The sequence below is a fragment of the Chrysoperla carnea genome, chromosome 2, assembly GCF_905475395.1.
Source record: "Chrysoperla carnea chromosome 2, inChrCarn1.1, whole genome shotgun sequence".
In the NCBI taxonomy this organism is placed as follows: domain Eukaryota; kingdom Metazoa; phylum Arthropoda; class Insecta; order Neuroptera; family Chrysopidae; genus Chrysoperla; species Chrysoperla carnea.
The window spans coordinates 39,406,814-39,429,299 of record NC_058338.1 but is presented as its reverse complement, the minus strand read 5'-3'; the positions used below and the strand labels follow the sequence as shown (position 1 = coordinate 39,429,299).

Genomic DNA, 22,486 nt, shown 5'->3' with positions numbered 1-22,486 from the left:
ATCAAAATAAAAAAAAAATGGAAATGTCTTTTGTATAAAAAAAGCCCCCTCTATTTTGCTAAATTGGTTCCAAGCTTGTAACTGATTTAATATCCATTAAAGCCCTAGGTTCACCTAAAACAAACTTCTTATCTTGAAAAAAATGTGAAGAAATTTATTAAAATAATATTTTAATTATTTTAACGTTGTAGCTTCTGAGGCTACTATATACGCTGTAAAAATTGCTGATGTTACTGAGAAAACTATCCTTATCTGTTACGATTTGTCAAAATTCCAAGCCAATCCATCCACTACTTTTCGATTTTTACGTCCACAAACATACAAAAGCTGAATTTTTATGCAGAGAAACCTTAACTTTCTAGACATTGAACTACGAGGCTAGTAATCATCCTAACAACTACTATCTATAGTAAAGATATTTCATACTTAACTATTTTCAGTAAGCATTAATTTCATTTTCAGCGACAGAATCCATCTTTAACATAAACAAATTAATTTTTAGTCCAAATTAATAAGGGGAGTTTCCTCCATTTAAAAAAAATTTAAATTTGTTAACAAATATCGATAATCTTAAAATCTGTCCAATTATTTTGATACTAAAAACTGTGGGTGTGCAAACATCATTAAGCATCATATCGTTAACGAATTCATTCTTTGTCTACGAATCATTTATTCTAAAACAAAAAGGTGCCAAAAATTTTGTAATTTTTAAAATATAATAGCAAAATGGACAATTCTTTGTGTCAATATCAAGGCTATTGATTTTTGTAACATATCGACCAGAAATGACACATTATTATTCATGCTTAACTTTTACAAGTTCACGTTCAATATTAATAGAAAATTCAATTATTATTACTGAATATAACTTTGCCATATTAAAACAAAAATTATGTTTTGTTTTAGAAACATAATTTTCAATATTGACTAATTTGTCCTAGAGCCAGTATTATTTTTCATAGCTAAAAATTTTTCGAGGCGTAGTTATTAGGTATTCCGATTACAATGAGCAAAGGAGATATTAAGAGAAGTGTAATTTTAATTGGCTCTCCTAAATACACGCTGCTTTGTTGTGTGCCGGGCCAAAGCCTACATTGCTACCGGGTCGAAGCCTGCAGTGCATGAAAGTCGATGTGATGAAAAAATAAAGAAAACAAATAGTCAACAATTTTAAGCTGCTGGAGTAAAAATATATGCCGGGGTCATAACTTAAAATTTACAAATTTCTGAATATTGCCCTTACTTAGTATTGTCGCACTACCTAATTTGTTCGCCTGAATAAATTTTTAGCTATGGAAAAAATAGTTCCAGAAAATGTGTGCTGGCTCTGATTCTATAGGCCTTGGATTACTAACATAATGTTTATTGTTGATGTCAAAATATTAAATAGTACAGTATATCTGAATTTATTTAATATTAATAATTTAAATTATATAAATAAATTGTGAATTATTCGGACATTTGTAAAACTTAAATACTATTTAATAAATTTGGGATCGCATTATGTCAACATTGATAATGTTTACAAATAATTTCTGAATAAACTTATTTTTTAAATTCACAAAAATATAATTCATTTTTCCGAATTCCCACCAAAATCGTTAATTTTGATACTTTACCCACCAAAATCGTAAATCAAAAGAAACATTTTCCAAAAAAAAAACAGTTAGTTGTGTAAATATAGGTAATAGCTTAACCCCGCCACGCTTCGCTGTGGAACATGATGGTTGCATGGAAATAGATGAGAAGTATCTAGTAAATATGATATTTGAAAAACCCTCGATAAAAGAGTTCACAACTTTTAAACGGTAGAACTGAATTTCATGCAACTTACAGTTTTTAATATACACACCATGCCCTTTTATTTGATACCAGACTTGGGTATATTCGATCGTTCATCCCCACTTTCGCCCTTCCCCCAAATATCCCCTTGTGTACGGGTTACAGTTTTGTAGTGTACACGTAATATTGTTGATATTTTATATTGAGTGCCAAGCTTCTACGAATAATCATGTATGAGTGACTCATAGAAAAAACTATTTTATACTTTTTAGTACAATAAAAGCTAGTGTTCTAAAAAGTATTTTTTTATTTAAATTTTTTTAGGGCAAGAAATCACATTTAAATTGTATAAAATCCCCTGCCTCAAACAGAAGAAGGCAACTACGAAAATGCGGTAAACTACTCAACATTAAATGTATTTTACATTACGGTCTAAACATTTTATATTTATTTTCATTTTAAATTCGCAATCAGTGACCTCAAAAAAACCCCAACTATGCATTTTTGGGACGTTTGGAGCAACATTTCCCCCAATCGAATACACACACAAAACACAAAGTTGCTTTATGCATTCTTTACAACATTGTCCAAAACCGCGAAGCTCTATCTACATGCAGTTCTTGGTTCCAGGCATTTTACTAAAATCGGCCGACTATACTAGCTTTAATATTTTATATTTTTTAATATTCATCTAAAAATAAAACGGCAAACAGATGTTACAATTTTAGTGTTAAAATATTTAATTTTTAAGTAAAGTGTATGGTAAAGTACTTAATCTGTAACTTACAATGTTGAAAAAATTTTATACTTGAATTTCACAAATATATTCTTTACCAAACTATAATGTATAATTTTTTAATCCTGATTTATACGCTTTCTGGAATAGTGACAAATTTTTAAGCATATAGCATCGATAAAAATGATTTCTGTGAAATTTTTCTCGTCAGTTCAAATTGCGTATGTATATTATTCAGATCTAGCTGAAAAAACTTAAAGCGGAATTTTTTGCCATTTCCCAAGAACGGCGCATTAAGGCTGTTCCCAAGAATGTAAATTTTTTTTTTATCGCATTGAAACTTGAATATAGTTACCCAACTTATCATTTTTAAATTCCCTTCCATAAAAACGTTATTATCACGTGCGTTACAAATTTTGTAGATTTTAGCATTTTAAATTTGGATTTTTAACAAACCTAAGCTAAGAATCAAATACATATTCTCGTTTCAGTCATAGCAAGTGTCAAATGGTTAATAAGACTCTTGCCACAAGGATGCATTTCGGCCAAACTTTTTCAAATTTTGGAGAATGATAGTTTAAGTCATTCTAAATAAAAGTTCCCATGGTCATAAGTCATGAAAATGACAGGAAGTTATCGCTAAATTAAAATTGGAAAATGTACTCATTTATATCAAAAAAAATATTGTAATTTAATTGTCAACAAGTGAAAACAAACAATTGACTGAGTTAATTGTTGAAATACCATGCATAGTCAGTGTTGATTCTTTATCACATTACACATACAAACATGTGACACATACATAACTGATAATCAAGTATAGTACGTATTATAAAATTTCCGCCTAATTGGCGCTCTCACTGGTAAACAGTGATGTTTACGAAAAAATGTTTCAAACAAAAGTTGTTTAATTTTTGATAAGGAACATTTTTTATATTTAAAATTTTGTTCTATCTCTAACGGTTTACAAGATGGGTCCTATGGACCCAAGACCCAATTGACCTATGATGCTCATTTACGAACTTGACCTCACTTTTTACGTTCTGAGTACGCTGTAAAAATTTCAGCTCGATATCTATTTTCGTTTTTGAGTTATCGTGTCCACAGACGGACGGACGGACGGATAACCGGAAATGGACTAATTAGGTGATTTTATGAACACCTATGACCGAATTTTTTTCCTAGCATCATTATTTTTAAACGTTACAAACTTGGGACTAAACTTAATATACTATGTATATTTTATATATACATGGTATAAAAACAACACCCTTACGTTAAAAAACACACGTATGCATGTTGTTATACATATCTGTATATGTATTTGCTTATACACACATAGGCAATTAGGCATATATTATACAAATAAGTACATTTTCCAACTTTAATTTAGCTAAAATATGAAATCCTGTCATTTTCATCACTTGTGACCATGGGAACTTCTCTTTAGAATGACTTAAACTATCATTGGCCAAAATTTGAAAAAGTTTAACTGAAATGCAGATTAAATCTAATTTGTGCGAGGTTAAATTAATCGTTTTCTCACAAATTTAGCATTCGCGTCTTAATTAAAGACAAAATATAGGTAATTGATAAAGAAGATTTAAATGCTTTTTAAATATTTTTTGTTTATTAGTCAATTACTAAAAAGTAATGTGATCAAACACCCTTAAAACAAAAATCTAATATATGTAAAGCAGAATAAGAAAAACAATAATTTTTATATTTATTTAATTCTAAAATAACGAATTAACGTTTATTAATTACTCAACACATGTATGTACCTACGATAAATTAATAATATTATGCTTCTTAAAAATTTTAATTGAGTGAATATTAAATTTCAATAAATTCCAAAATGATGAACAAAAACATTATATTTGTAGCTACGAAATAGGTACCTATAACAAATATCAAAAGGTAGGTAGGTAAATTGAAAAATTTACCTTTCCAAAACTAAAAATAATTTCAATAGATGACAAATATTATAAATCATACAAATAATAATAGTTTCGAGTGAAATCACACGAAAATTTTAAACATTTTTTTGATGTCTGTTGAATGATGTTATTCTTTTAAACCACCATATAGGCATACAGTTTTAATATAATATACTAAGTGCACACCTCTCTTTACCTATTCGTGCATATGTTTTACAAGAAAATTAAAAATAAAATATATTCATGTCAATTAAGTTAACGATCAACATCGCATTATGATTGACTACGATAGTATGATAGTAAAAACTATGCAACAGTTCAGAGCAATATGGTCTATCATATCAAATGATCAGTTCAAGTAAACATTCAAAAAATTAAGATTGCAGGTTTACCTAACCGAGAGTAATAATATTATTGTACCAGGAAGACCGTGCTTGCTCGTTATTTTTTTTTATTCAGTAAATCGAAATCAAGCTAGATCGATTTATCGCCCGCGAAACCCACTGCATATTGAATTTTATGAAAATCGTTGTGATCATTTCTGAGATTAAACTTATTAAAGATATTTTCTAAAAATGAAACCTAGCTAGATCGATTTTTCGAACAAAAAACCCCATGCATACTAAATTTCATGAAAATCGTTGCAGCCGTTTCCGAGATTTACCTATATATATATACAATCGCTCGTTTAAATATATAATATTGATTATTGAAAAATTGGACAACTTGGAATGGTATTTTTCTTACCAATTTTGACCTCTTTTTGCTCGTTTCGAGCTAGAATTATTAGTCACCCGCACTTTGTAAGAATAAAAATGACCTTCGTTACATCAAAGGTTCAAAAAAAATGTCTGCGTATTTTTGAAATTCTGTAAATCAAAAACCCCGCGATCTTATTATCTGCCAAAGACATTTTTGTATTTTTTGGACTCCAGAAAATAATATTTTCACACTGGCAGAAAAATATTACCCGATACACGCAGAAAAAATTCAAACTCAATTCACGGGAATGCGTTCGCCTTTCTCTCCTGCATATTTTTGACATGTGGTAAAAAGAAAATCACTTGTGTATATTTTTTATGGCATAGTATGGATTACAAAAGTGCAGTCACAAAAATGCAAGTCACTTAATCAATAAAAATTTATAAGAAAAAAAATAAAAAAATTGAAATATTAATTCATTTTTGATGCAAGCGGTTTTAGCTTAACAGATCCCAATTACAATTTTGATCATATGTATTCAAAAATATTTACAATCAGTTAAAACAGCAAAGACAATAACGAGATACCGCCCCTTGGGAGGTACTAAACGCAGCACCTTATATTAAGGGCCGTGTGCAAATACATTTCCCATAGACTAGGCAAAGCTCAGTCGATCCGACAGTCATTCGAATTAAAGTGGTAGTAAGTGACGGGAACACAAGTCCCAAAAGATTATATTTAATTGTTTATCATCTTACTGGAGCTCGCGTTCCGGACATCTTCTACCCAACGATACCGAAAAGGTAAGATTTTTTTTCACTTTTCAAATTATTTTAAACTTAAGAATAAGCAAACACCAATTGAAATTGGATTGAAATACACACTAACTCTAAATCAACTTTTGATTCGAACAAACGATTCGAAGGCATTAATTCGCATGTAGAATTTAATTTTCATAGTAACTTAGAAAATGGAAATGTGTTTGGAAAATTTCTAGTGAAGTCCATTGTTATTTTTAGTTCAACCAAAAAAAAATGTGCGCAAGTCAAAAACTTTTCTATAATTTTAATACAAATTGTTAAAATTTGAAAGAAATATTATACGCAGTTATTTTAAGATTTCATCTATTTATAAATTTTTTTTATTTTTTGTGATATTCAACTTAGAAATTCTTCTGTGAAAGTGATGATTATAAAGTGACAATTTTATTTATGGCAACATCAATTAACTCAGTGTAAACATTTGCTAGCTGTTTGATTACATAAACAACAAAATAAAATTAGGTGAAGTGCCCTGCTATACTACTAGAAATCCCAGAGAATAAAAGTGCACCAGTATTATATTCAAATAACTGTAATGCTGCTGAAATAAAAAGATATTTTTAGAGTTTTTAGTGCTACACATTTATTATAAACACAGGAAGTGTAAACACAGTTTCATTTATAAAACATACAACATCAAATATTGGAATTTCCATTTACAATTATTTTTAAACATGAGATTATTTAATGCTGATATTTTGTTACAAATATTTTTTCTAATTTATTAATTTTTTTTTTAAATTATCAAATATGACACATAAAAAATCAAATTCAATTGGGTTAATTTCTATTTTTGTAAAAATCTAAAACGTTATGTTAATACATTTCGATCATGTTACATAGTCGAGTCACAAATTTTGTTAACGCGTTCATATCAAATTTTAAATGGCCGCCATTTTGAAACGAAAGGAAATTCAATTTTTACTGATTGATTAAGTAATTAATAAATTACACATTTTTATTGCATATCTGGCCAGTGCGCTTTTGTTTAATGATTTCCACAGTTTATGTGAGAAAGAATACTTTGCATAACCCTAATACTCATGAAGGCAAAGTCCATCACGGATAAATACAATTTAAGTCTTCCATAAGAGCATCTATATTAAACTTCATGCTTTGAACTCATATTTTCAAGCGGGTCCTTGAGAAAAAGATAAAGTTTTAATCTTTGAAGATCGAATAATTTTAAAAATATTTAGCAAAACATTTTTTAAATGATTTAACAAAATATAAAATATACAAACGAAAAAATAAAATAAATTGATATTTAAAGAACAGAAAAATTTAAAAAACAAATTAGAGAGTAGAAAATTTTATTTCAAGAAAATAGAGCTTTAAATCAATAAAAAATTACTTTTAGATATTTCGAGAGTAGGGAAAAATTTGTACAAATGCGAATTATAGAGAGTAGTGTGAAGTTTTGTCCAAAGGAAATCAACGGATTTAAGAAATTAAAATGAAAACATGATTACATACGTTCCACTTAGTATAAATAAAATTTTAATGGACACAAAATGGCTGACTGTAACTATAGATATACTACTTTACGGGAGTAAACTAACATACTTAATTTAAAGAAACAGACTATTCATTAAGACAGTTTTCAAATTTACACTATCTTTTCGAGAAGTTCGAGAACAGGACTTGAGTTATTCGTAACAGAATAATTTATATTTGGATTTCTATATCATGGAAAAAGAAGTTCAATCACTTTAAATTTTATCGAATCAAGTCAAAATTTTGCCAACACTATGAAATAGAATTTCGGTAGAAGCAATATGAAATTTGAGAAGTTTAAGTATCCGTGAACAGTCCAAGAGCACTGACTCATTTAGGAAATAAATATGATAGGTTTTATCATTTGAAAATTTCTTTGTCGATTGTAAAGTGTTTTATAATTCAGAAAAGTCGAAAATGAAATATTTCTTGAGTTTATCTTAAGAAAGCTAAAACGTTTTAAATGAACTTCAATATACAATTTGGATGGGTAGCCAAAATTACCATGCCAGGATAAGATCAATATATCAGAATATCAGAATATCAGATCAATATATTAGAAAAAAAAGATGAAATAATAAAAGAAATTTTCAAATATACAAATTTTAAAGAAATTTTTCTTAAAAAAAATATGATTGCACAATTTGTAAAATTATTTTGAATATTTCCATGGAAAATTTATTATTGAAAAATTGAATAATTATTAAATTTTGCCAACTGACAAGTTCTTTTGTTTGGCATCTTGCCAATTAAATAATATTATTACTAAGTCTAATTATAATGTCGATATCATTATTATTTATTTTTGTAAAAATAATAAGATTACAGTCTGGAGACATGGACATGATATTAGAGACATGGACTATAAATAATATATTTTATTACTAGAAATTCCTTTAAGAACGTACATTCGTGAACGATTTTGAATGATTTATGAAAGAGAAAATATAATTATCAGTTATCGAATGAATTTCGTTGATTATTAAGTTTAAAAAGTGACAAAAAGTAAGGTATAATATTATTACCTGAAACTAAATAGAAAATATAAATCGATATTTCTCAAAAATAACTTTTAACAAAATTTCACCAAATTTTTCAATTTTCTACTAATTTAAAATTATTTAAAATTTACATACTGTTTTCTTTTGAACGCGCATAGCAAAACAAGATGGTAATTGAACGTCCTTAAAATTGTAATGCATGTTGGATATATTTCTTACTAGCTTTTATTCGCACCTTCGTTCGCGAATAGTGAATAAAATGAATTAAAGATAAAGACTTATTTTTCAATGGACTGATCCCAATCATGAAACTTAGCAATTTAGCACGTTTTCATTCCAAATTAATGCGAATCGTTTTAGGAACTTTATATAAAACTCCGTTTTACAAGAAGAAGATAGACAATAATCTTTGAAAGCTTATATCTTCTTGGATTTTTTAACAGTTTTTATTTAATTTTCAAGTTTTGTTATGGTGCTAACTTTAAGTTTACATTTTGGTGGAAAATGTTATAAATTCAGTGCCCAGTTTCTCATGTTTCACTGCACCTCCTTCAAATTTTTATTTCAATGCATATTTTTAAAATTGCGTGCATATATATTTACAAAAAAAAAATCTTAATCGATAATCGTGATAACTAAAAATAGATGAAAATTAACTCTTTTAACTTACTTAATCATCCAGATATATTCTCTGTAGGCTTTTCAATACATTACATTATTAGTCGATGAATTCCCTAGAAAACAGTATATTCAACAAAGAATTAAAATGGCACTCTTCAATCAAAATCGATTTTTGGTCGATTTGCTCTTTCTATTATCTGAAATCTAATTAGCACAATATGCAAAATACCTTAAAATATTTCGATTTTATACGCAATATAGGGTAAAGTCAGAGGTTTAAAAGGAAGTTGGAGATAAGACTTCTTGTGGCGCTCCATCCTTGAATTTAATGACTGTTTTCGCATATTTCATTAGCGTCGTTGATGCTTGAAATGTAACATCAATGTAATTTTAATAATAAAATCCCCAACTATTCATATTTTCCAAAGTTTTTTTAAAATTAATATGATTTTAAATAGTAATAACTTTTATGAGTTCTACATTTAAATAAAAGAACTTTTTTGGTCATTTGCGTTCCAACATGCCTAACAGGCTGATTTTCTACATAATTTTATTTATGGATGAATGAAATTGTATCTAAGTTTATTGAACCGAAAATTTAAACCATGACAAAACGAAATTACGGGTGGGCCTATGTCGTTGGCTTCAGAACAATATATATAATCAGAAAAGTCAAGCTGGACCAAGAAATAGTATTTTCACAACATGGAAATAAATGTGACATTGTAAATATATAAATCAATGTAAAATAATTTCGAAATTGAATTTCAAATAATACAAATTTCCAAAAGTCCAGAAATTTAATAAACACACATTCCAAAAGTTCAAACCAATAAAACAAATGAAACTGTGTAAAACAAACAAAACACCTTTTTCATAAAAAGTATTTCATATTCTGTGTAACATTACCTGCTCTCACCAAATTTGGCTAGGGTCGCGGCATTGGCAACAATCCAACAATGTTCCCACGCGTCAATAAGTGCAACACACATGAGTTCGTTACCGGCCGGCATTTAAACGAATCTTAACGAATGAAGAAAAACAGATAAAATTAGATAATTTTTGTGTTTACGTGTAGATGTATTTATGAAATCTTATTTTGTATTATTTTTATTTTACAAAAATATAAAAAATATATATTCTTAAATGAACAGAGGTAATGAATTATTATCATAATTTTGCCAAGTTACGTGACACGCGTAGGTGAACCATATTATATATTAAATAATAATACCTCTTTACCTTAATTCTAAAAATATTATTGCACATATGTTCTTATTTTTTCCAACATATATAATACTAATAATGGATTCATTGTTTGTTTCATAAACACTATTGTTTCCTTATGGCTAACCATAACACTGAGCAATACGCAGAGGCGTATTATCCCTAAGGCACGGGGTTACAAAAGGTCGTATGCGTGGAAATTTTTTTGCAAAAAAAAAATTATTAAAATAAAATTAATTATCCTAGTTAAAATTTACAATATATAGCCGCTAGAAAGACCCCGATGAGGTGCGTGCGCTCTCGATTTTTAATACTCCTCTGACAATACGTGGGGTTTAATTCAATCAATTTTGAATCTATACAAAAGATAACGAGGATATTTGTCTAGAAGGAATTTAGGAAATAACATTTAAATCAGCTAAGGCATTTCCATTTTTTGAAAAGTTTGAACAAACAGCAAACATTCGGTCAGACATGATTATTTAATGACCAATGAATTAAAGTACTATATAGAATTGTCAAAAGCTTCTTTCAATATTTTTCTAACTAATTAAATTATTATATTGACCATTTCGTGCACCACCTATGTATCTCCTCAATTGTTGACCTAAATAAGTGGAATATGCCGAAGCTCTGTAGTTCTCTTCTTGGCCCTTACTTTTGATTTTAATAAAAATGAAAATGACAAAAAATTTAATTAATTGAAAATTTGACTCTTGCTCTTACAAAAATTCTAGTTGTCTTTCTAGGCCGCGTTTTTCTTCTTCTAATCATGTTTTAAAACTAGACAAAACACAAAATCGAAACGATAATCGAAAACTAATCGATTCTGGGCAGTTGAGAAATAATGCAAATAATAAAGTTTGAAAAATATTGATGCATAGAGTATAATTCTAACTGAATATCATCTAATAAGCAAGGCATCTCTTTTTTAAAAATCGAAATGAATCTTCCGAAAGTTGAATTTTTTACGTTTTTTGACCATTGTCAAACAAATTTCTTCACTTCAAATTTTTATTATGATTTGATAAATTGGTGTTAGCTTAAACTTTAAAAAAACCCCACCACGATATTAAAACCAAAAAAATTTAACAAATATTTAATTTTTTCTTCCTTTTGTTACAGTCCGAAAAAGTAAAATAAATCAAGATGCCTTTCAAACCAGTTGAACACCCAAAATGCCCAAAATGCGGCAAATCTGTATACGCTGCAGAAGAACGTGTAGCTGGAGGTCTTAAATGGCACAAAATGTGCTTCAAATGCGGTATGTTTTACATCAACATAATAATAAATTTCCCAAACATTTTCTTTATTGGAATATAAATTATAGGTCTCTGCTCAAAATTGCTCGACTCCACCAACTGCTCTGAACACGAAGGTGAACTTTTCTGCAAAGTCTGCCATGCTCGTAAATATGGACCAAAAGGTTACGGTTTTGGTGGTGGTGCTGGTTGTCTTAGCATGGACACTGGATCCCATCTTGGTGGTGAAGGAGCGTAAGTGTCAAAATTTGTGATTTTTTTAATAGATACTCTACTTATCCTAAACAGTTTCTTCATTTATCATGTAACTAATATAATACAATAATTTTAAATGTCAGTTTCAAAATTCGAAAACATTACACGGTATAAAAAAACAATTTTGTAGATTATTCGTTGGTTGCAGAACAGTGCTGGCGACAAAGATAGCAAATTTAACAATCAAGTGGGTATTATAGGGTTTTTCCAAGTAATACATGCAATACATATTACGCTTTTCATAGAGCGGCAAAAGTTCGCTCGTGTAATTCGTGTATTAAATTTATATTAGAAAAACCATTTAGTACTTAGTTAATTGATAAATTTTCTACTCCACGAGTCACATCTATTCGGCATCCAACTTAAAGTATCTACCCTTAATATTTTTGAGCACCTACTCATAGACTCATAGAAAACGTCATCAATTATAGAACAAGATTCAAATTTTTGAAAGAGACATTTAAATAAAAAATACTCAAGAACTGTACTGATAAATAAATTTTTAAAATAAATTCATGGTAACTGAATTTAAAAAAAAATTACTGAAATTTTAAGTACAATTCTTTGGTAAAACAAAACGTATCTTTTTTAACATATTTCCTAAACTATTAAAGTCAATAATTAAAATTATTTGAAAAAAATTTTCAAAAAAAAGTCGAAAGGGCGATTCCTTATCTTCATCATTTGTTTTACGAACAATTAAGTACAATATATAAAATTAATTATAGAAATATACTTTTTTCTCACTTCATAAGCCCAAGAAATCCTTCTGCTTACAAAATATATTACAATATACAAACACACTGTACAAAAATAATAACCCTTATTTGTTTTAAGAATTGAAATGAATTTAATATATCTGCTCTAATTTTAAAAGAATTGAACCTCTCTGAAAGATTATACTTTTCTCACCATCTACCAAAAATAAAGATCAAAGGAACATGCGTTAATTTCCTATTAACAATAATAATTTTCTGTTAACGAGGTGTGCAGACTCTGTTTACACGCTGATACAATTTTGCCGGCAGCTTTTTTTTTCTTAGAGTTTTATATTATCTAATCATCAGGCTTAATTCAATTTCTCTAAATACATTTCGCAATGCATCAGGAAGACAAACGGAGATATTGGTTTTTGTAATACTTACATCTAGAAGCTAAATTAAATTCTATATGATCCTTACCTATAATAAACACTTATTGAATTTACTCTAAGCTCGGGACTTGATAAACTCTAGAATATGATATGAACTTTTCTTTTTTAAAAGATATTTGTTTCAGCTTCAAACTCACATTTTTGAGAAAGGCTGATTACAGAGCTGAATTTTCCAAAATTGATTCGAATCACTAAGCAATATTTTTTGCTAACATCCCCTCGGAAATTCGCTTACTTTTCCCAATACTTTTAAATTTTTAGCATTCTTCCAATTCGTATGTACAGTTTACTGTGAAAAGAACGTAGGCACATTTATTTATAATATTTCGTAAATTTAGTAATATCGACTTGATTTTATAATTTTTTTCCTTCCATATGGGTTCAATTATTTTGATCAAGAGATTATTTATCGAATGCTTATTGCAAGTTAAAATCATTTCAATTTTTAAATGTATTCAATTAACAAAATGCAGTGTATAAAACACAATTTTTTTTAAAGAAAAACTGATGGTTTTTCTAAATTTTTTTATTTTTTGCGATGGGCAATCAAATTTTTGGCGCCCAATCGTCTTGCCATCTAATTAAATGCATGCTCCACGATGATTTACAACACATATAAATGTTTTAAAAAACAGCTACAAGGCCTATTATGAACATAGGTTTAAAAGGATTTCAAATGCAAAAACATTTCCATTTAAGATCCTTTTAAAAATCAAATTTTTTACACACCAAAAAAAATTTTTTATATTCTTGAATGACCGATTGCATGATTTGTGTTCTCCCTTTTTCGCACAGTAATTAAGCGGTTCCTGCGGGTCCAAATATGCGGATGTCGACAAAAGCCGTTCTACCGCTATCAAGTTCTACTATCAAAACCACCCACACATCATTCACAATCAAATCGCGAAATACAATCCAAAATTACCATACAACACATTTGTGCACCTTTTCATATAATCAAACATAATAGTTTAATAGGTACTTAGATTGAATACCAAATACCAAAAATCAGATTTATTATTCATTTAGATCTATTTTTTTTAAATCCAGTAAATTTAATGATTAATTAGAATATTTATGTTTTTTTGTTTTGCACATTTTGTGTCGTATTATTAATTAATATTTTAAAAATTATCAATAATTTACTTTTTATAGGACTATTTTGTGTATCAATTATATCAATTATATTGAACTTTATTGTTCAATACATAATTTGAATGATTTCTCAATAAAACAACATATTTTATCTACAAGATTTTTCTTAGAAATTTTTAGTTTTCCATTATTTTCCATATCAAATTTTTCATTTTTACAATTGGCTGCAATTTTTTTAAATATAAAAATATGTAGAAACATAATTAATATTAATTATTAAAACAACAACATTTCAACAATTATAGTCATTAAACAAAAAAGAATTGCAATAATTAGTGAAGATGAAAAATTATCCCCCTTTCAGAAAATATAGTTTTTTTTGGGTGCACGTTTGTGATAGTTAAAAATTTGTTATCATTCAAAAGAATATATCGAGAATCTTCCATACAAATGGGTGAGAAGACCAAAAATACAAATATTATGTGTGAGCTGCTGTATGCGCATGCGTGGCTTCTCATTCTAAAAATTTAATACCTTCGAGTGACTAAAATGAAACCGAGTCATTAATAAAAAAGAGAATACTCAATACTCTTATTGTCTTACAATCGGCCAAAAAGGCAATTTTTTGTTTACGAGCACGTGTACTTTTTGCTGAAGCATTCAAATTTTTTAGAGCATTACCGACTTAAAAGGAAAAGAACACAACTTTGGTTTTTTTAAATTGAAACATCACCCCTTTAAAAATAAATTCGATTATCCGAATCAAATTCAATCAAAATGAACCTTAAATTCCAAATCTCCAATGCAATCATATTTCAACTCATTCATTATTTTGAATATGAAATGAATCGGAATGAATATGAAATTAAAACAATTGTATCCGATTCATTCTCATTCATTCCGATTCAAAAACTGTTGTAAATTTGAATCGGAATGAAGAGAATATTAAATTTTTTCTGATCCATTCCCTTTCATAATATTTTGAATGGGTTTGATTGCTTAAAAAAAATAAATAAATTACATTCGAATTGGTGGCGCGAATATTCGGGAAATTAAAATTTTCAACTATGTGTGAATTAACTTCTAAATTTTATATGCACGAAAAACATACAGAATCTGAAACTCCTACAAAATGTATGTACTTACCAAATATTTAAAAGAAATAAGTTGTGTCGGTTTCTAATTGAATCAAAAATACAAAAAAATTTTTGGAATTACTTCCAAAAGGTACTCATTCTTCTAAACAAAAACGTTCCTCTTTTTTTCTTTTTTTCTATTGCAAGATAAAGGATATTTTTATTCAGTGCTCTTTTTTTTTAAATGACGATATAGAAACTAATCCAATTACGCTATTCCTTTGCATTTGAACTAACCAAACTAGAAAAACATTTTCATTCATACTATATTTATTTTTCAATTCTCAAAATATATGTAGCAATAAAAATTCCAAATATTGTTTTTTGTTTCTGATAATATTATTATTTTCAGCTTAACTCAAGTGTTTATTTTTGATTATTCAAAAATATTTTTAATAATTTTGGAAATAAAATCAAAAAGAAAAAGCTAAACAATTTCCCTGTGCTTAAATCAAGTGATGGGATAAGGAACCTGCCCACGATTGTAAATAATTTTTACTTGATGGCTAATATTATTAATTTTTAATAGCAAATTTTTTGTGGAGGAGTTGAACACGGGAGTGATGGCCCTTCTCCCATTACCAAATATAATTTTATCACTGCTTTAAGAAAATATAACTGTAGGCAACAAATTTTTTGCAGCTTCGCAATAACTTTTTTTAAATTTTTCTTACAAAGCTTTTTCTATTAAAAGTATTAAATTTTAAATTACAGCAAATTTCTAAATAAGATTTTAATTTTATAGCCCAACATCATTAGCAGCTTTAGAACCAAAATTAATTGCAAAAGCCCCAGAAGGTGAAGGGTGTCCACGATGCGGTGGTTATGTATATGCAGCAGAACAAATGCTTGCCCGTGGCCGTGTAAGTACAATTCAATTTTTTATAAATATCCAAGAGTTATCATTAATATTACGAAAAAATTTAATGCGAGATTCCTTTCATAAAAATATATTTCATGATCCCATGTCTTGAAAGCTAAAATTTTTTACAACATTTTGATTATAAACTTTTTGGAGTTTATTGGAATTTACTCCTTTTGTGCACAACCTATCGTGCGCACCTTTCACTTTTTAGTAATGCCTGTGTATTACTTGTGTACTTGTGTGTTGCCAACAAAGCATCTATTTTTTGAAACTGGCAATAACCTGACGGATGCAGCACAGTATTCAACACTTAAGGCACCACATTACACAATGAAAGGAATTTCATTGAAATATTTTGCAATATTAATAAATATATCCTAAAATACATTGTGGTTCACATAATTACCTTGATGAAACATCTTTGTGATCCACAATGAATTTAAATAATACTTGAATATATTAAGTAATTACTATTGTGTATTAGGGCTGGCATAAATGCTGTTTTAAATGTTTCCATTGTACAAGACATTTAGATTCATATATACATTGTGATGGCCCTGATGGGGAAGTATATTGCAAAGGTATGCGTGCAAATTATATTTGCACGCTAAAATTTTTACGAATGTGCAATTATTGTATGTCCTTAACTTGAAACTTGAAAAATTCAGTGTAGAAATATCCGAGTCGTAAATTTCAATTAAATTATCTTTGTTGTGTTAAAAATTACAAAACCTTCAAAATTAATCAAGTATCAATAAAAGAGAGGTCACTTATTTCCAAGAGGATTCAATCCAAAACGTATGGAGCTAAAATTGTGAGATTATTCGAAGTAATAAATTCTAGTTCTAGTTCATTGAAGAAATTGTAAAGAGATCTGACAGGGGGGTGGACTGCATACATATTATATGACGGTTTGATTCAACTGATAGAGATATTTTTACGGCGGGCAATAGGATTCCTCCCCTTGTCTAATTATAGGCGATATAAAGAAAGATTTCCTCCCTCCGCTCTCAAGTTATTCTTTAGGCATTCAAAAATAAGCTCGATATATGAAAAAACAGTCATGGAAAGGAATTTGGAATTTGAGCAAAGAACTAAAATTTTTACACACAGATAAAAGAAAAATGAATTTTCAAAATAATAGTAATTTACGACTCTATTTACGATATTCATAGGACAATATTGCACGATTTGTATTTAGCACGATTTACCTAGTGTTACTAATTAAAAATTTCTCATGATTAATTGATAGACCTTAATTGTTTTCTTTTTGTATTGTTTTCGTATGATTTATCCTATGTATGTTATTTGTTATTTATTAAAGCCATGGCACAAAGAATGTTTCAAATGCGGTCAGTGTAACAGAGGTTTAGACTCTGTCAACTGTTGCGAAGGTCCAGACAAGGATATTTACTGCAAAGGTGCGTTTTTAATCAGTATAAATCAGTTTTATTGCTCTGATCAAATCTTTAAGATATCGTACTATACTTCAAATTCAATTCGAAACTATAAAATTCAAATATTGTATTTAACTTGAATGTTGCATCGAATGATTGATTTTAATATGTTTTATAAACAGTGTGTTACGGCAAGAAATTTGGACCCAAAGGTTATGGTTATGGACAAGGTGGCGGTGCTCTACAGAGTGACTGCTACGCTAATGGGTATGACCCCACATATACAATTTTGTATACAACTAATATTTTGTGAATTTTGTTAATGCTCAAATAATTGAGATTAGCTTTTTTTAAATGGCTTATATATAGATGATTTTATTTATCTTTTGTATGAATGTAGCTTGCTACGCTCAAAGATTTGGACCTCGTGGTATAGGTCATGCTGGCGCTTCTTCAATTGGACTTACTTGTGATATTATGGACGAACAATGGCAAAGGTAGCATTGCCTAAAAAATTTAGGCATGCTTTTCCTTATATAAATGTTAGACAGATATTCAATATTTCTTTTTTAGTATAGATATTGTTTAAATGCATGAACCTATATCCTTAAATCCGTGATACCCTTTAAAATTATACACATAATCTGATCTATTAAAATCCATTTTATTCTAAATATTTCCAATTGTACCTATAACATAAATAATGCTATTGGGCTGAAAATTCATTTTATTAACATATATCCGTAGAAAATATAAAATAGCATGGTTTGTGTATATAGAAATTATGCAAGTTTAAATACACTTGAGTATGGAGTATTGCCTACATGGATATACCTGTATATACTTCTTTTTTATTTATTTAACAAATGGGCTTAGTTCATATTTGTTTGTCAACGGTTTGCCATTTATAGGTTTCATTCAAATTATATAAAAATTTCAAGTAGAAACCATCGGTTTACTTTGGAAAAAGTGCTGCATTACTCCCATTAACCGCACATTGGCTGATCTATTTCTCAAATAATAGCACAAATATTATTATTGAGTACTTCAATTGTTCGAGAATTAAATACACAATTCATTAATCTGTGGCATGGTCTCGTAGGAAAACGTCTAGCGATGTTAAATTACAAGTTGTATTCTTTGCTGCAGCGCATATCATATCATTTTCGAGTTTATACTTCAAAACTGACAAAAAATAATATTCAAATCTTTTAATAGAAAGATGCGAAGTTTAAGATGACATCTCTTAATGGAAAACTCTACACATTAATTTATTTATATGCAAGTCACGATTACACATAAAACGCAAAGAATGTTATTAATCTACCAATATAATTATATAAAAGATTGCGAAATATTGGTGATGAATTCCTGATAGCTTGAGAGGATGGTATAGGGTCGATATTCACGATATTTTACGAAATTTTATTGACTTTTAAACACTCCTAACATAATTTTTCTAACGTAAAGTGTTCATGACTATTTTTAATTAAATTAAATTTAGTTAATAATTTTTTTCATGAACTGTTTTCAGGCAAGCCTATTCCATTATTTTCGTAATTAATTTGATTCTAATTTAGAATCTACTATTTCACTTTCCAAACAGTTTGAATTCTCTTCGAATAGTTCAGTTTTTAATAAACATGAGCAACTGCCCACAGCTTAAAACCGCTACTGATGCCTAACTATTTAGATAGCAGCGGTAAGTTTGGGTCCAAACACAAATTCTTTTATCGAAAAAATCCTTCTAGGTTATCCGTCCGGGAAGGGAACACTCATGCTAATAAAGCCCATTATGATACCATATATGTATTTTACCACCTTTTCCGCTGATAATTTCATTTATCAGCTCCTCAATTATTTTCAGAGGCTGAGTGTACCTCCTTCATGCATATACCATGCACTACACCGGCCCATCACAACTATTAATTAAATTAATTTTTATTGTGACGGCGGGAATCGAACCCGCTACCCTAAGCATAGTGCGATCGGAATTGGTTACGCCTTAACCAACTGAGATTCTAGGTTTGACAAAATCCTTCTAACCCAAGAACAAAGTGCAGAATGATGTATGTATGCCCAGTTCATCATTTACATGTCGTGCTATATATTATATCTTCATTTTTTAAACCTTCTCAATTCTTCAATCGAATTCGTTTAGATATTATGACAACGCTATAGGACTCAATATTGATTATTGTATAACAAAAGTAACGCATCCGAACTGCATCGTTGACTTACAGATCACTACCTATCACATAATTGTGAGTGAAGGCGTTTGAGGATTAAGTACAGGACAAATGTCTCCAATATTATAAAAGAAGCAATGAAGGCTGTTTAAAAAAAAAAGTTGTTGATTGTTTATGAATAAGCCCAATATTATTAGATTGTTTGATACGGTTGTTGCATTAAAAAAACTAGAGTGTTTTTAGTTTTTTTATTATTTAACTATTGATCAAAATATTAAAGTAAATAATTCATTTATAGTGATCAAGCACCAAGAACAACGGTGATAGACACGGCTAAAATTAAAGCTCCACCTGGACAGGGTTGTCCTCGATGTGGTGGTGTAGTATTTGCAGCTGAACAAGTTCTAGCCAAAGGCAGGGTAAGTTTAGATTACCAAATAACAATGTTAAATGCAAAGAACATACTAAATAAATTTATTTACTTTAGGAATGGCATCGCAAATGCTTCAAATGCCGTGATTGTACCAAAACACTTGATTCAATCATTGCTTGTGATGGTCCAGATCGTGATGTATACTGTAAAACTTGTTATGGTAAAAAATGGGGACCACATGGATATGGTTTCGCATGTGGTTCAGGATTTCTTCAAACTGATGGTTTGACTGAAGAAGAAATTTCTAAGTCAAGACCATTCTACAATCCAGATACAACATCTCTTATGGCACCTAAAGGTCAAGGTTGCCCACGTTGCGGTGGTCTGGTATTTGCTGCTGAACAACAACTTGCCAAGGGAACTATGTGGCATAAAAAATGCTTCAACTGCGCTGAATGCCACAGGCCTCTTGACTCAATGTTAGCTTGTGACGGTCCCGATAAGGAAATTCACTGTAAAGCATGCTATGGCAAGCTCTTTGGTCCAAAAGGTTTTGGATTTGGACATGCTCCTACCCTTGTTTCTACCAATGGAGAATGTACAGTTATCCAGTAAGTAATTTACCGATCAGTGAAGAACACATTCTTAATTTTACAAACCCAAAAAGACTGTTTATACTCATGCACACTTTTTTTTTTTAATTTAAGTAATTATAATCTTTTCTCGATCTTGCGCTTAGAAAATTAAGAATTTTTCATATCTATCAGCTTTTCATATAATATTCAGTTATCTAGTAATAATGTCATTTGTTCCAAATTTTAGTAATGGATTTGCCTCCAATGGAATTCAAGCTCCAAAAGGTACTGGATGTCCACGATGTGGTATTGCTGTATACGCTGCTGAACAAATGATTAGTAAAGACCGCATTTGGCATAAAAGATGTTTCAATTGCTCCGATTGCCACCGCTCTTTAGATTCAACTAACTTAAATGATGGCCCAGATGGAGATATCTACTGCCGAGGTTGTTATGGTAAAAACTTTGGTCCAAAAGGAGTAGGTTTTGGAATGGGTGCTGGTACTTTAACCATGGCTTAAATTAATACATAATCTTGTATATATTCCTTGGTATTTCATTATAAATATTCCGTAAAATATGTAAATATTGACTCGAATAAGTTAACGTTTGAACATTTGAGTGAGTCGACGAACTGTGTATATGCTATAATTAACTAGTTTTGCTGTATACCGAATTATTGATTTAATTATTATTTTTTTGGGACAGTATTAAAAATAGTTTCCTGTTTAAGTACAAAAATTATTTTAAATTTATTAATGGAAAAACAGGGAATATATTCTAGATTTCGCTATCAAAATTCTTTACTGTACATATAAGTTTCAAGTTTCAGATTGCTTTCGATTATTTAGAAGAGTAAAGTAGCCATTTTAGAATTTATATATTTATCGAAAAAAAATTTAGTTTTAAAAATATCATTGTAAAAGACTGTCAATTTTAGACACAAAACTAGTAATTTTTTAACGATAGATTTAGATTCGAAAAAATGGTGAATCAAAAATATTTAGTGAGCTTAACTTATGCATCTCAATTAGAATAACTTAAAGGCATCTTTTATTCAAACGATTTTTATAAACATTTTTTATAAATCCTAAAAAAAAAAATAAGAAAATATTGTAAACGACGCTAAAACAATATTTTGAAACGAATATTGATTTAAAATTTTAGGTATGCTGAAATTTTTGTTAATATTTAATTTTTCTATATTTATTTTTTCTTTTTTAATTGGGAATTATTATTTTTACATTTTTTTAATTCCAATACAATTAGTGAGATTCTCTCAATTCTCAAAAAATTCGAACGACCGGGAGACATTTTTCAAAACCCGGGTTTAATTCTCTGCTGTCGTTTGGGAATCAAATATTACGATGACCGGCCGGTATTTGTAATATTATTTACATCTTATTTTCGTTAAATAATCGCTTATAAATGCAATGCTTCAAAGCAAAATGTGTAACTCCAAATTGCTTTGAGAAAAATTAAAATTATTTTAATTTCTTTTTAGTTTGTAATATATATAATATATATAATGTATTATGAATTATGACTGCTAAAATACAAAAATTTTTAAAATACAAAAATATATCAAGTTTTTTAATTACCTACCTTTATAATCATTACACATTTTTCAAAGGAGTGAGTGGAATTTCTATATTCTACCGACCAATAAACAGTCAACAAGGCACGTAAGCAACAATAACATAACAACAAGCTGAAAATGTTTCTGTGTAATATGTGGAATAATGGAATTGTCTTAAGGGAAATATTGCCAAATCTACAGGAGACCTTACCAAAGATGTTTAAAAAAATAATTGTTTGAAAATACGTATATTTCTATTATGCGAAAATTGATGCATAAG

General features: G+C 28.8%; 1 protein-coding gene across 2 annotated transcripts; it reads left to right on the top strand.

Annotated features, from left to right (window-relative positions):
- The first annotated feature begins 5,797 nt into the window (after window positions 1-5,797).
- On the top strand, window positions 5,798-22,024 carry LOC123293826 (muscle LIM protein 1). 2 transcript variants are annotated; one of them, XM_044874761.1, is made up of 9 exons: window positions 5,798-5,963; window positions 11,453-11,591; window positions 11,658-11,823; window positions 15,974-16,091; window positions 17,418-17,514; window positions 17,673-17,757; window positions 19,978-20,098; window positions 20,167-20,663; window positions 20,875-22,024. In XM_044874761.1, the coding sequence occupies exons 2-9, from the start codon at window positions 11,477-11,479 to the stop codon at window positions 21,146-21,148; spliced, it is 1,473 nt and encodes a 490-aa protein (XP_044730696.1). In that variant the 5' UTR covers window positions 5,798-5,963; window positions 11,453-11,476; the 3' UTR covers window positions 21,149-22,024. The 2 variants fall into 2 exon arrangements, with proteins under 2 accessions (XP_044730696.1, XP_044730697.1); XM_044874762.1 differs by lacking the exons at window positions 15,974-16,091; window positions 17,418-17,514; window positions 17,673-17,757; ... (1 more) ...; window positions 20,167-20,663; window positions 20,875-22,024 and adding an exon at window positions 13,793-14,250 and having other exon boundaries at window positions 5,808-5,963.
- The last annotated feature ends 462 nt before the right edge of the window (window positions 22,025-22,486 follow it).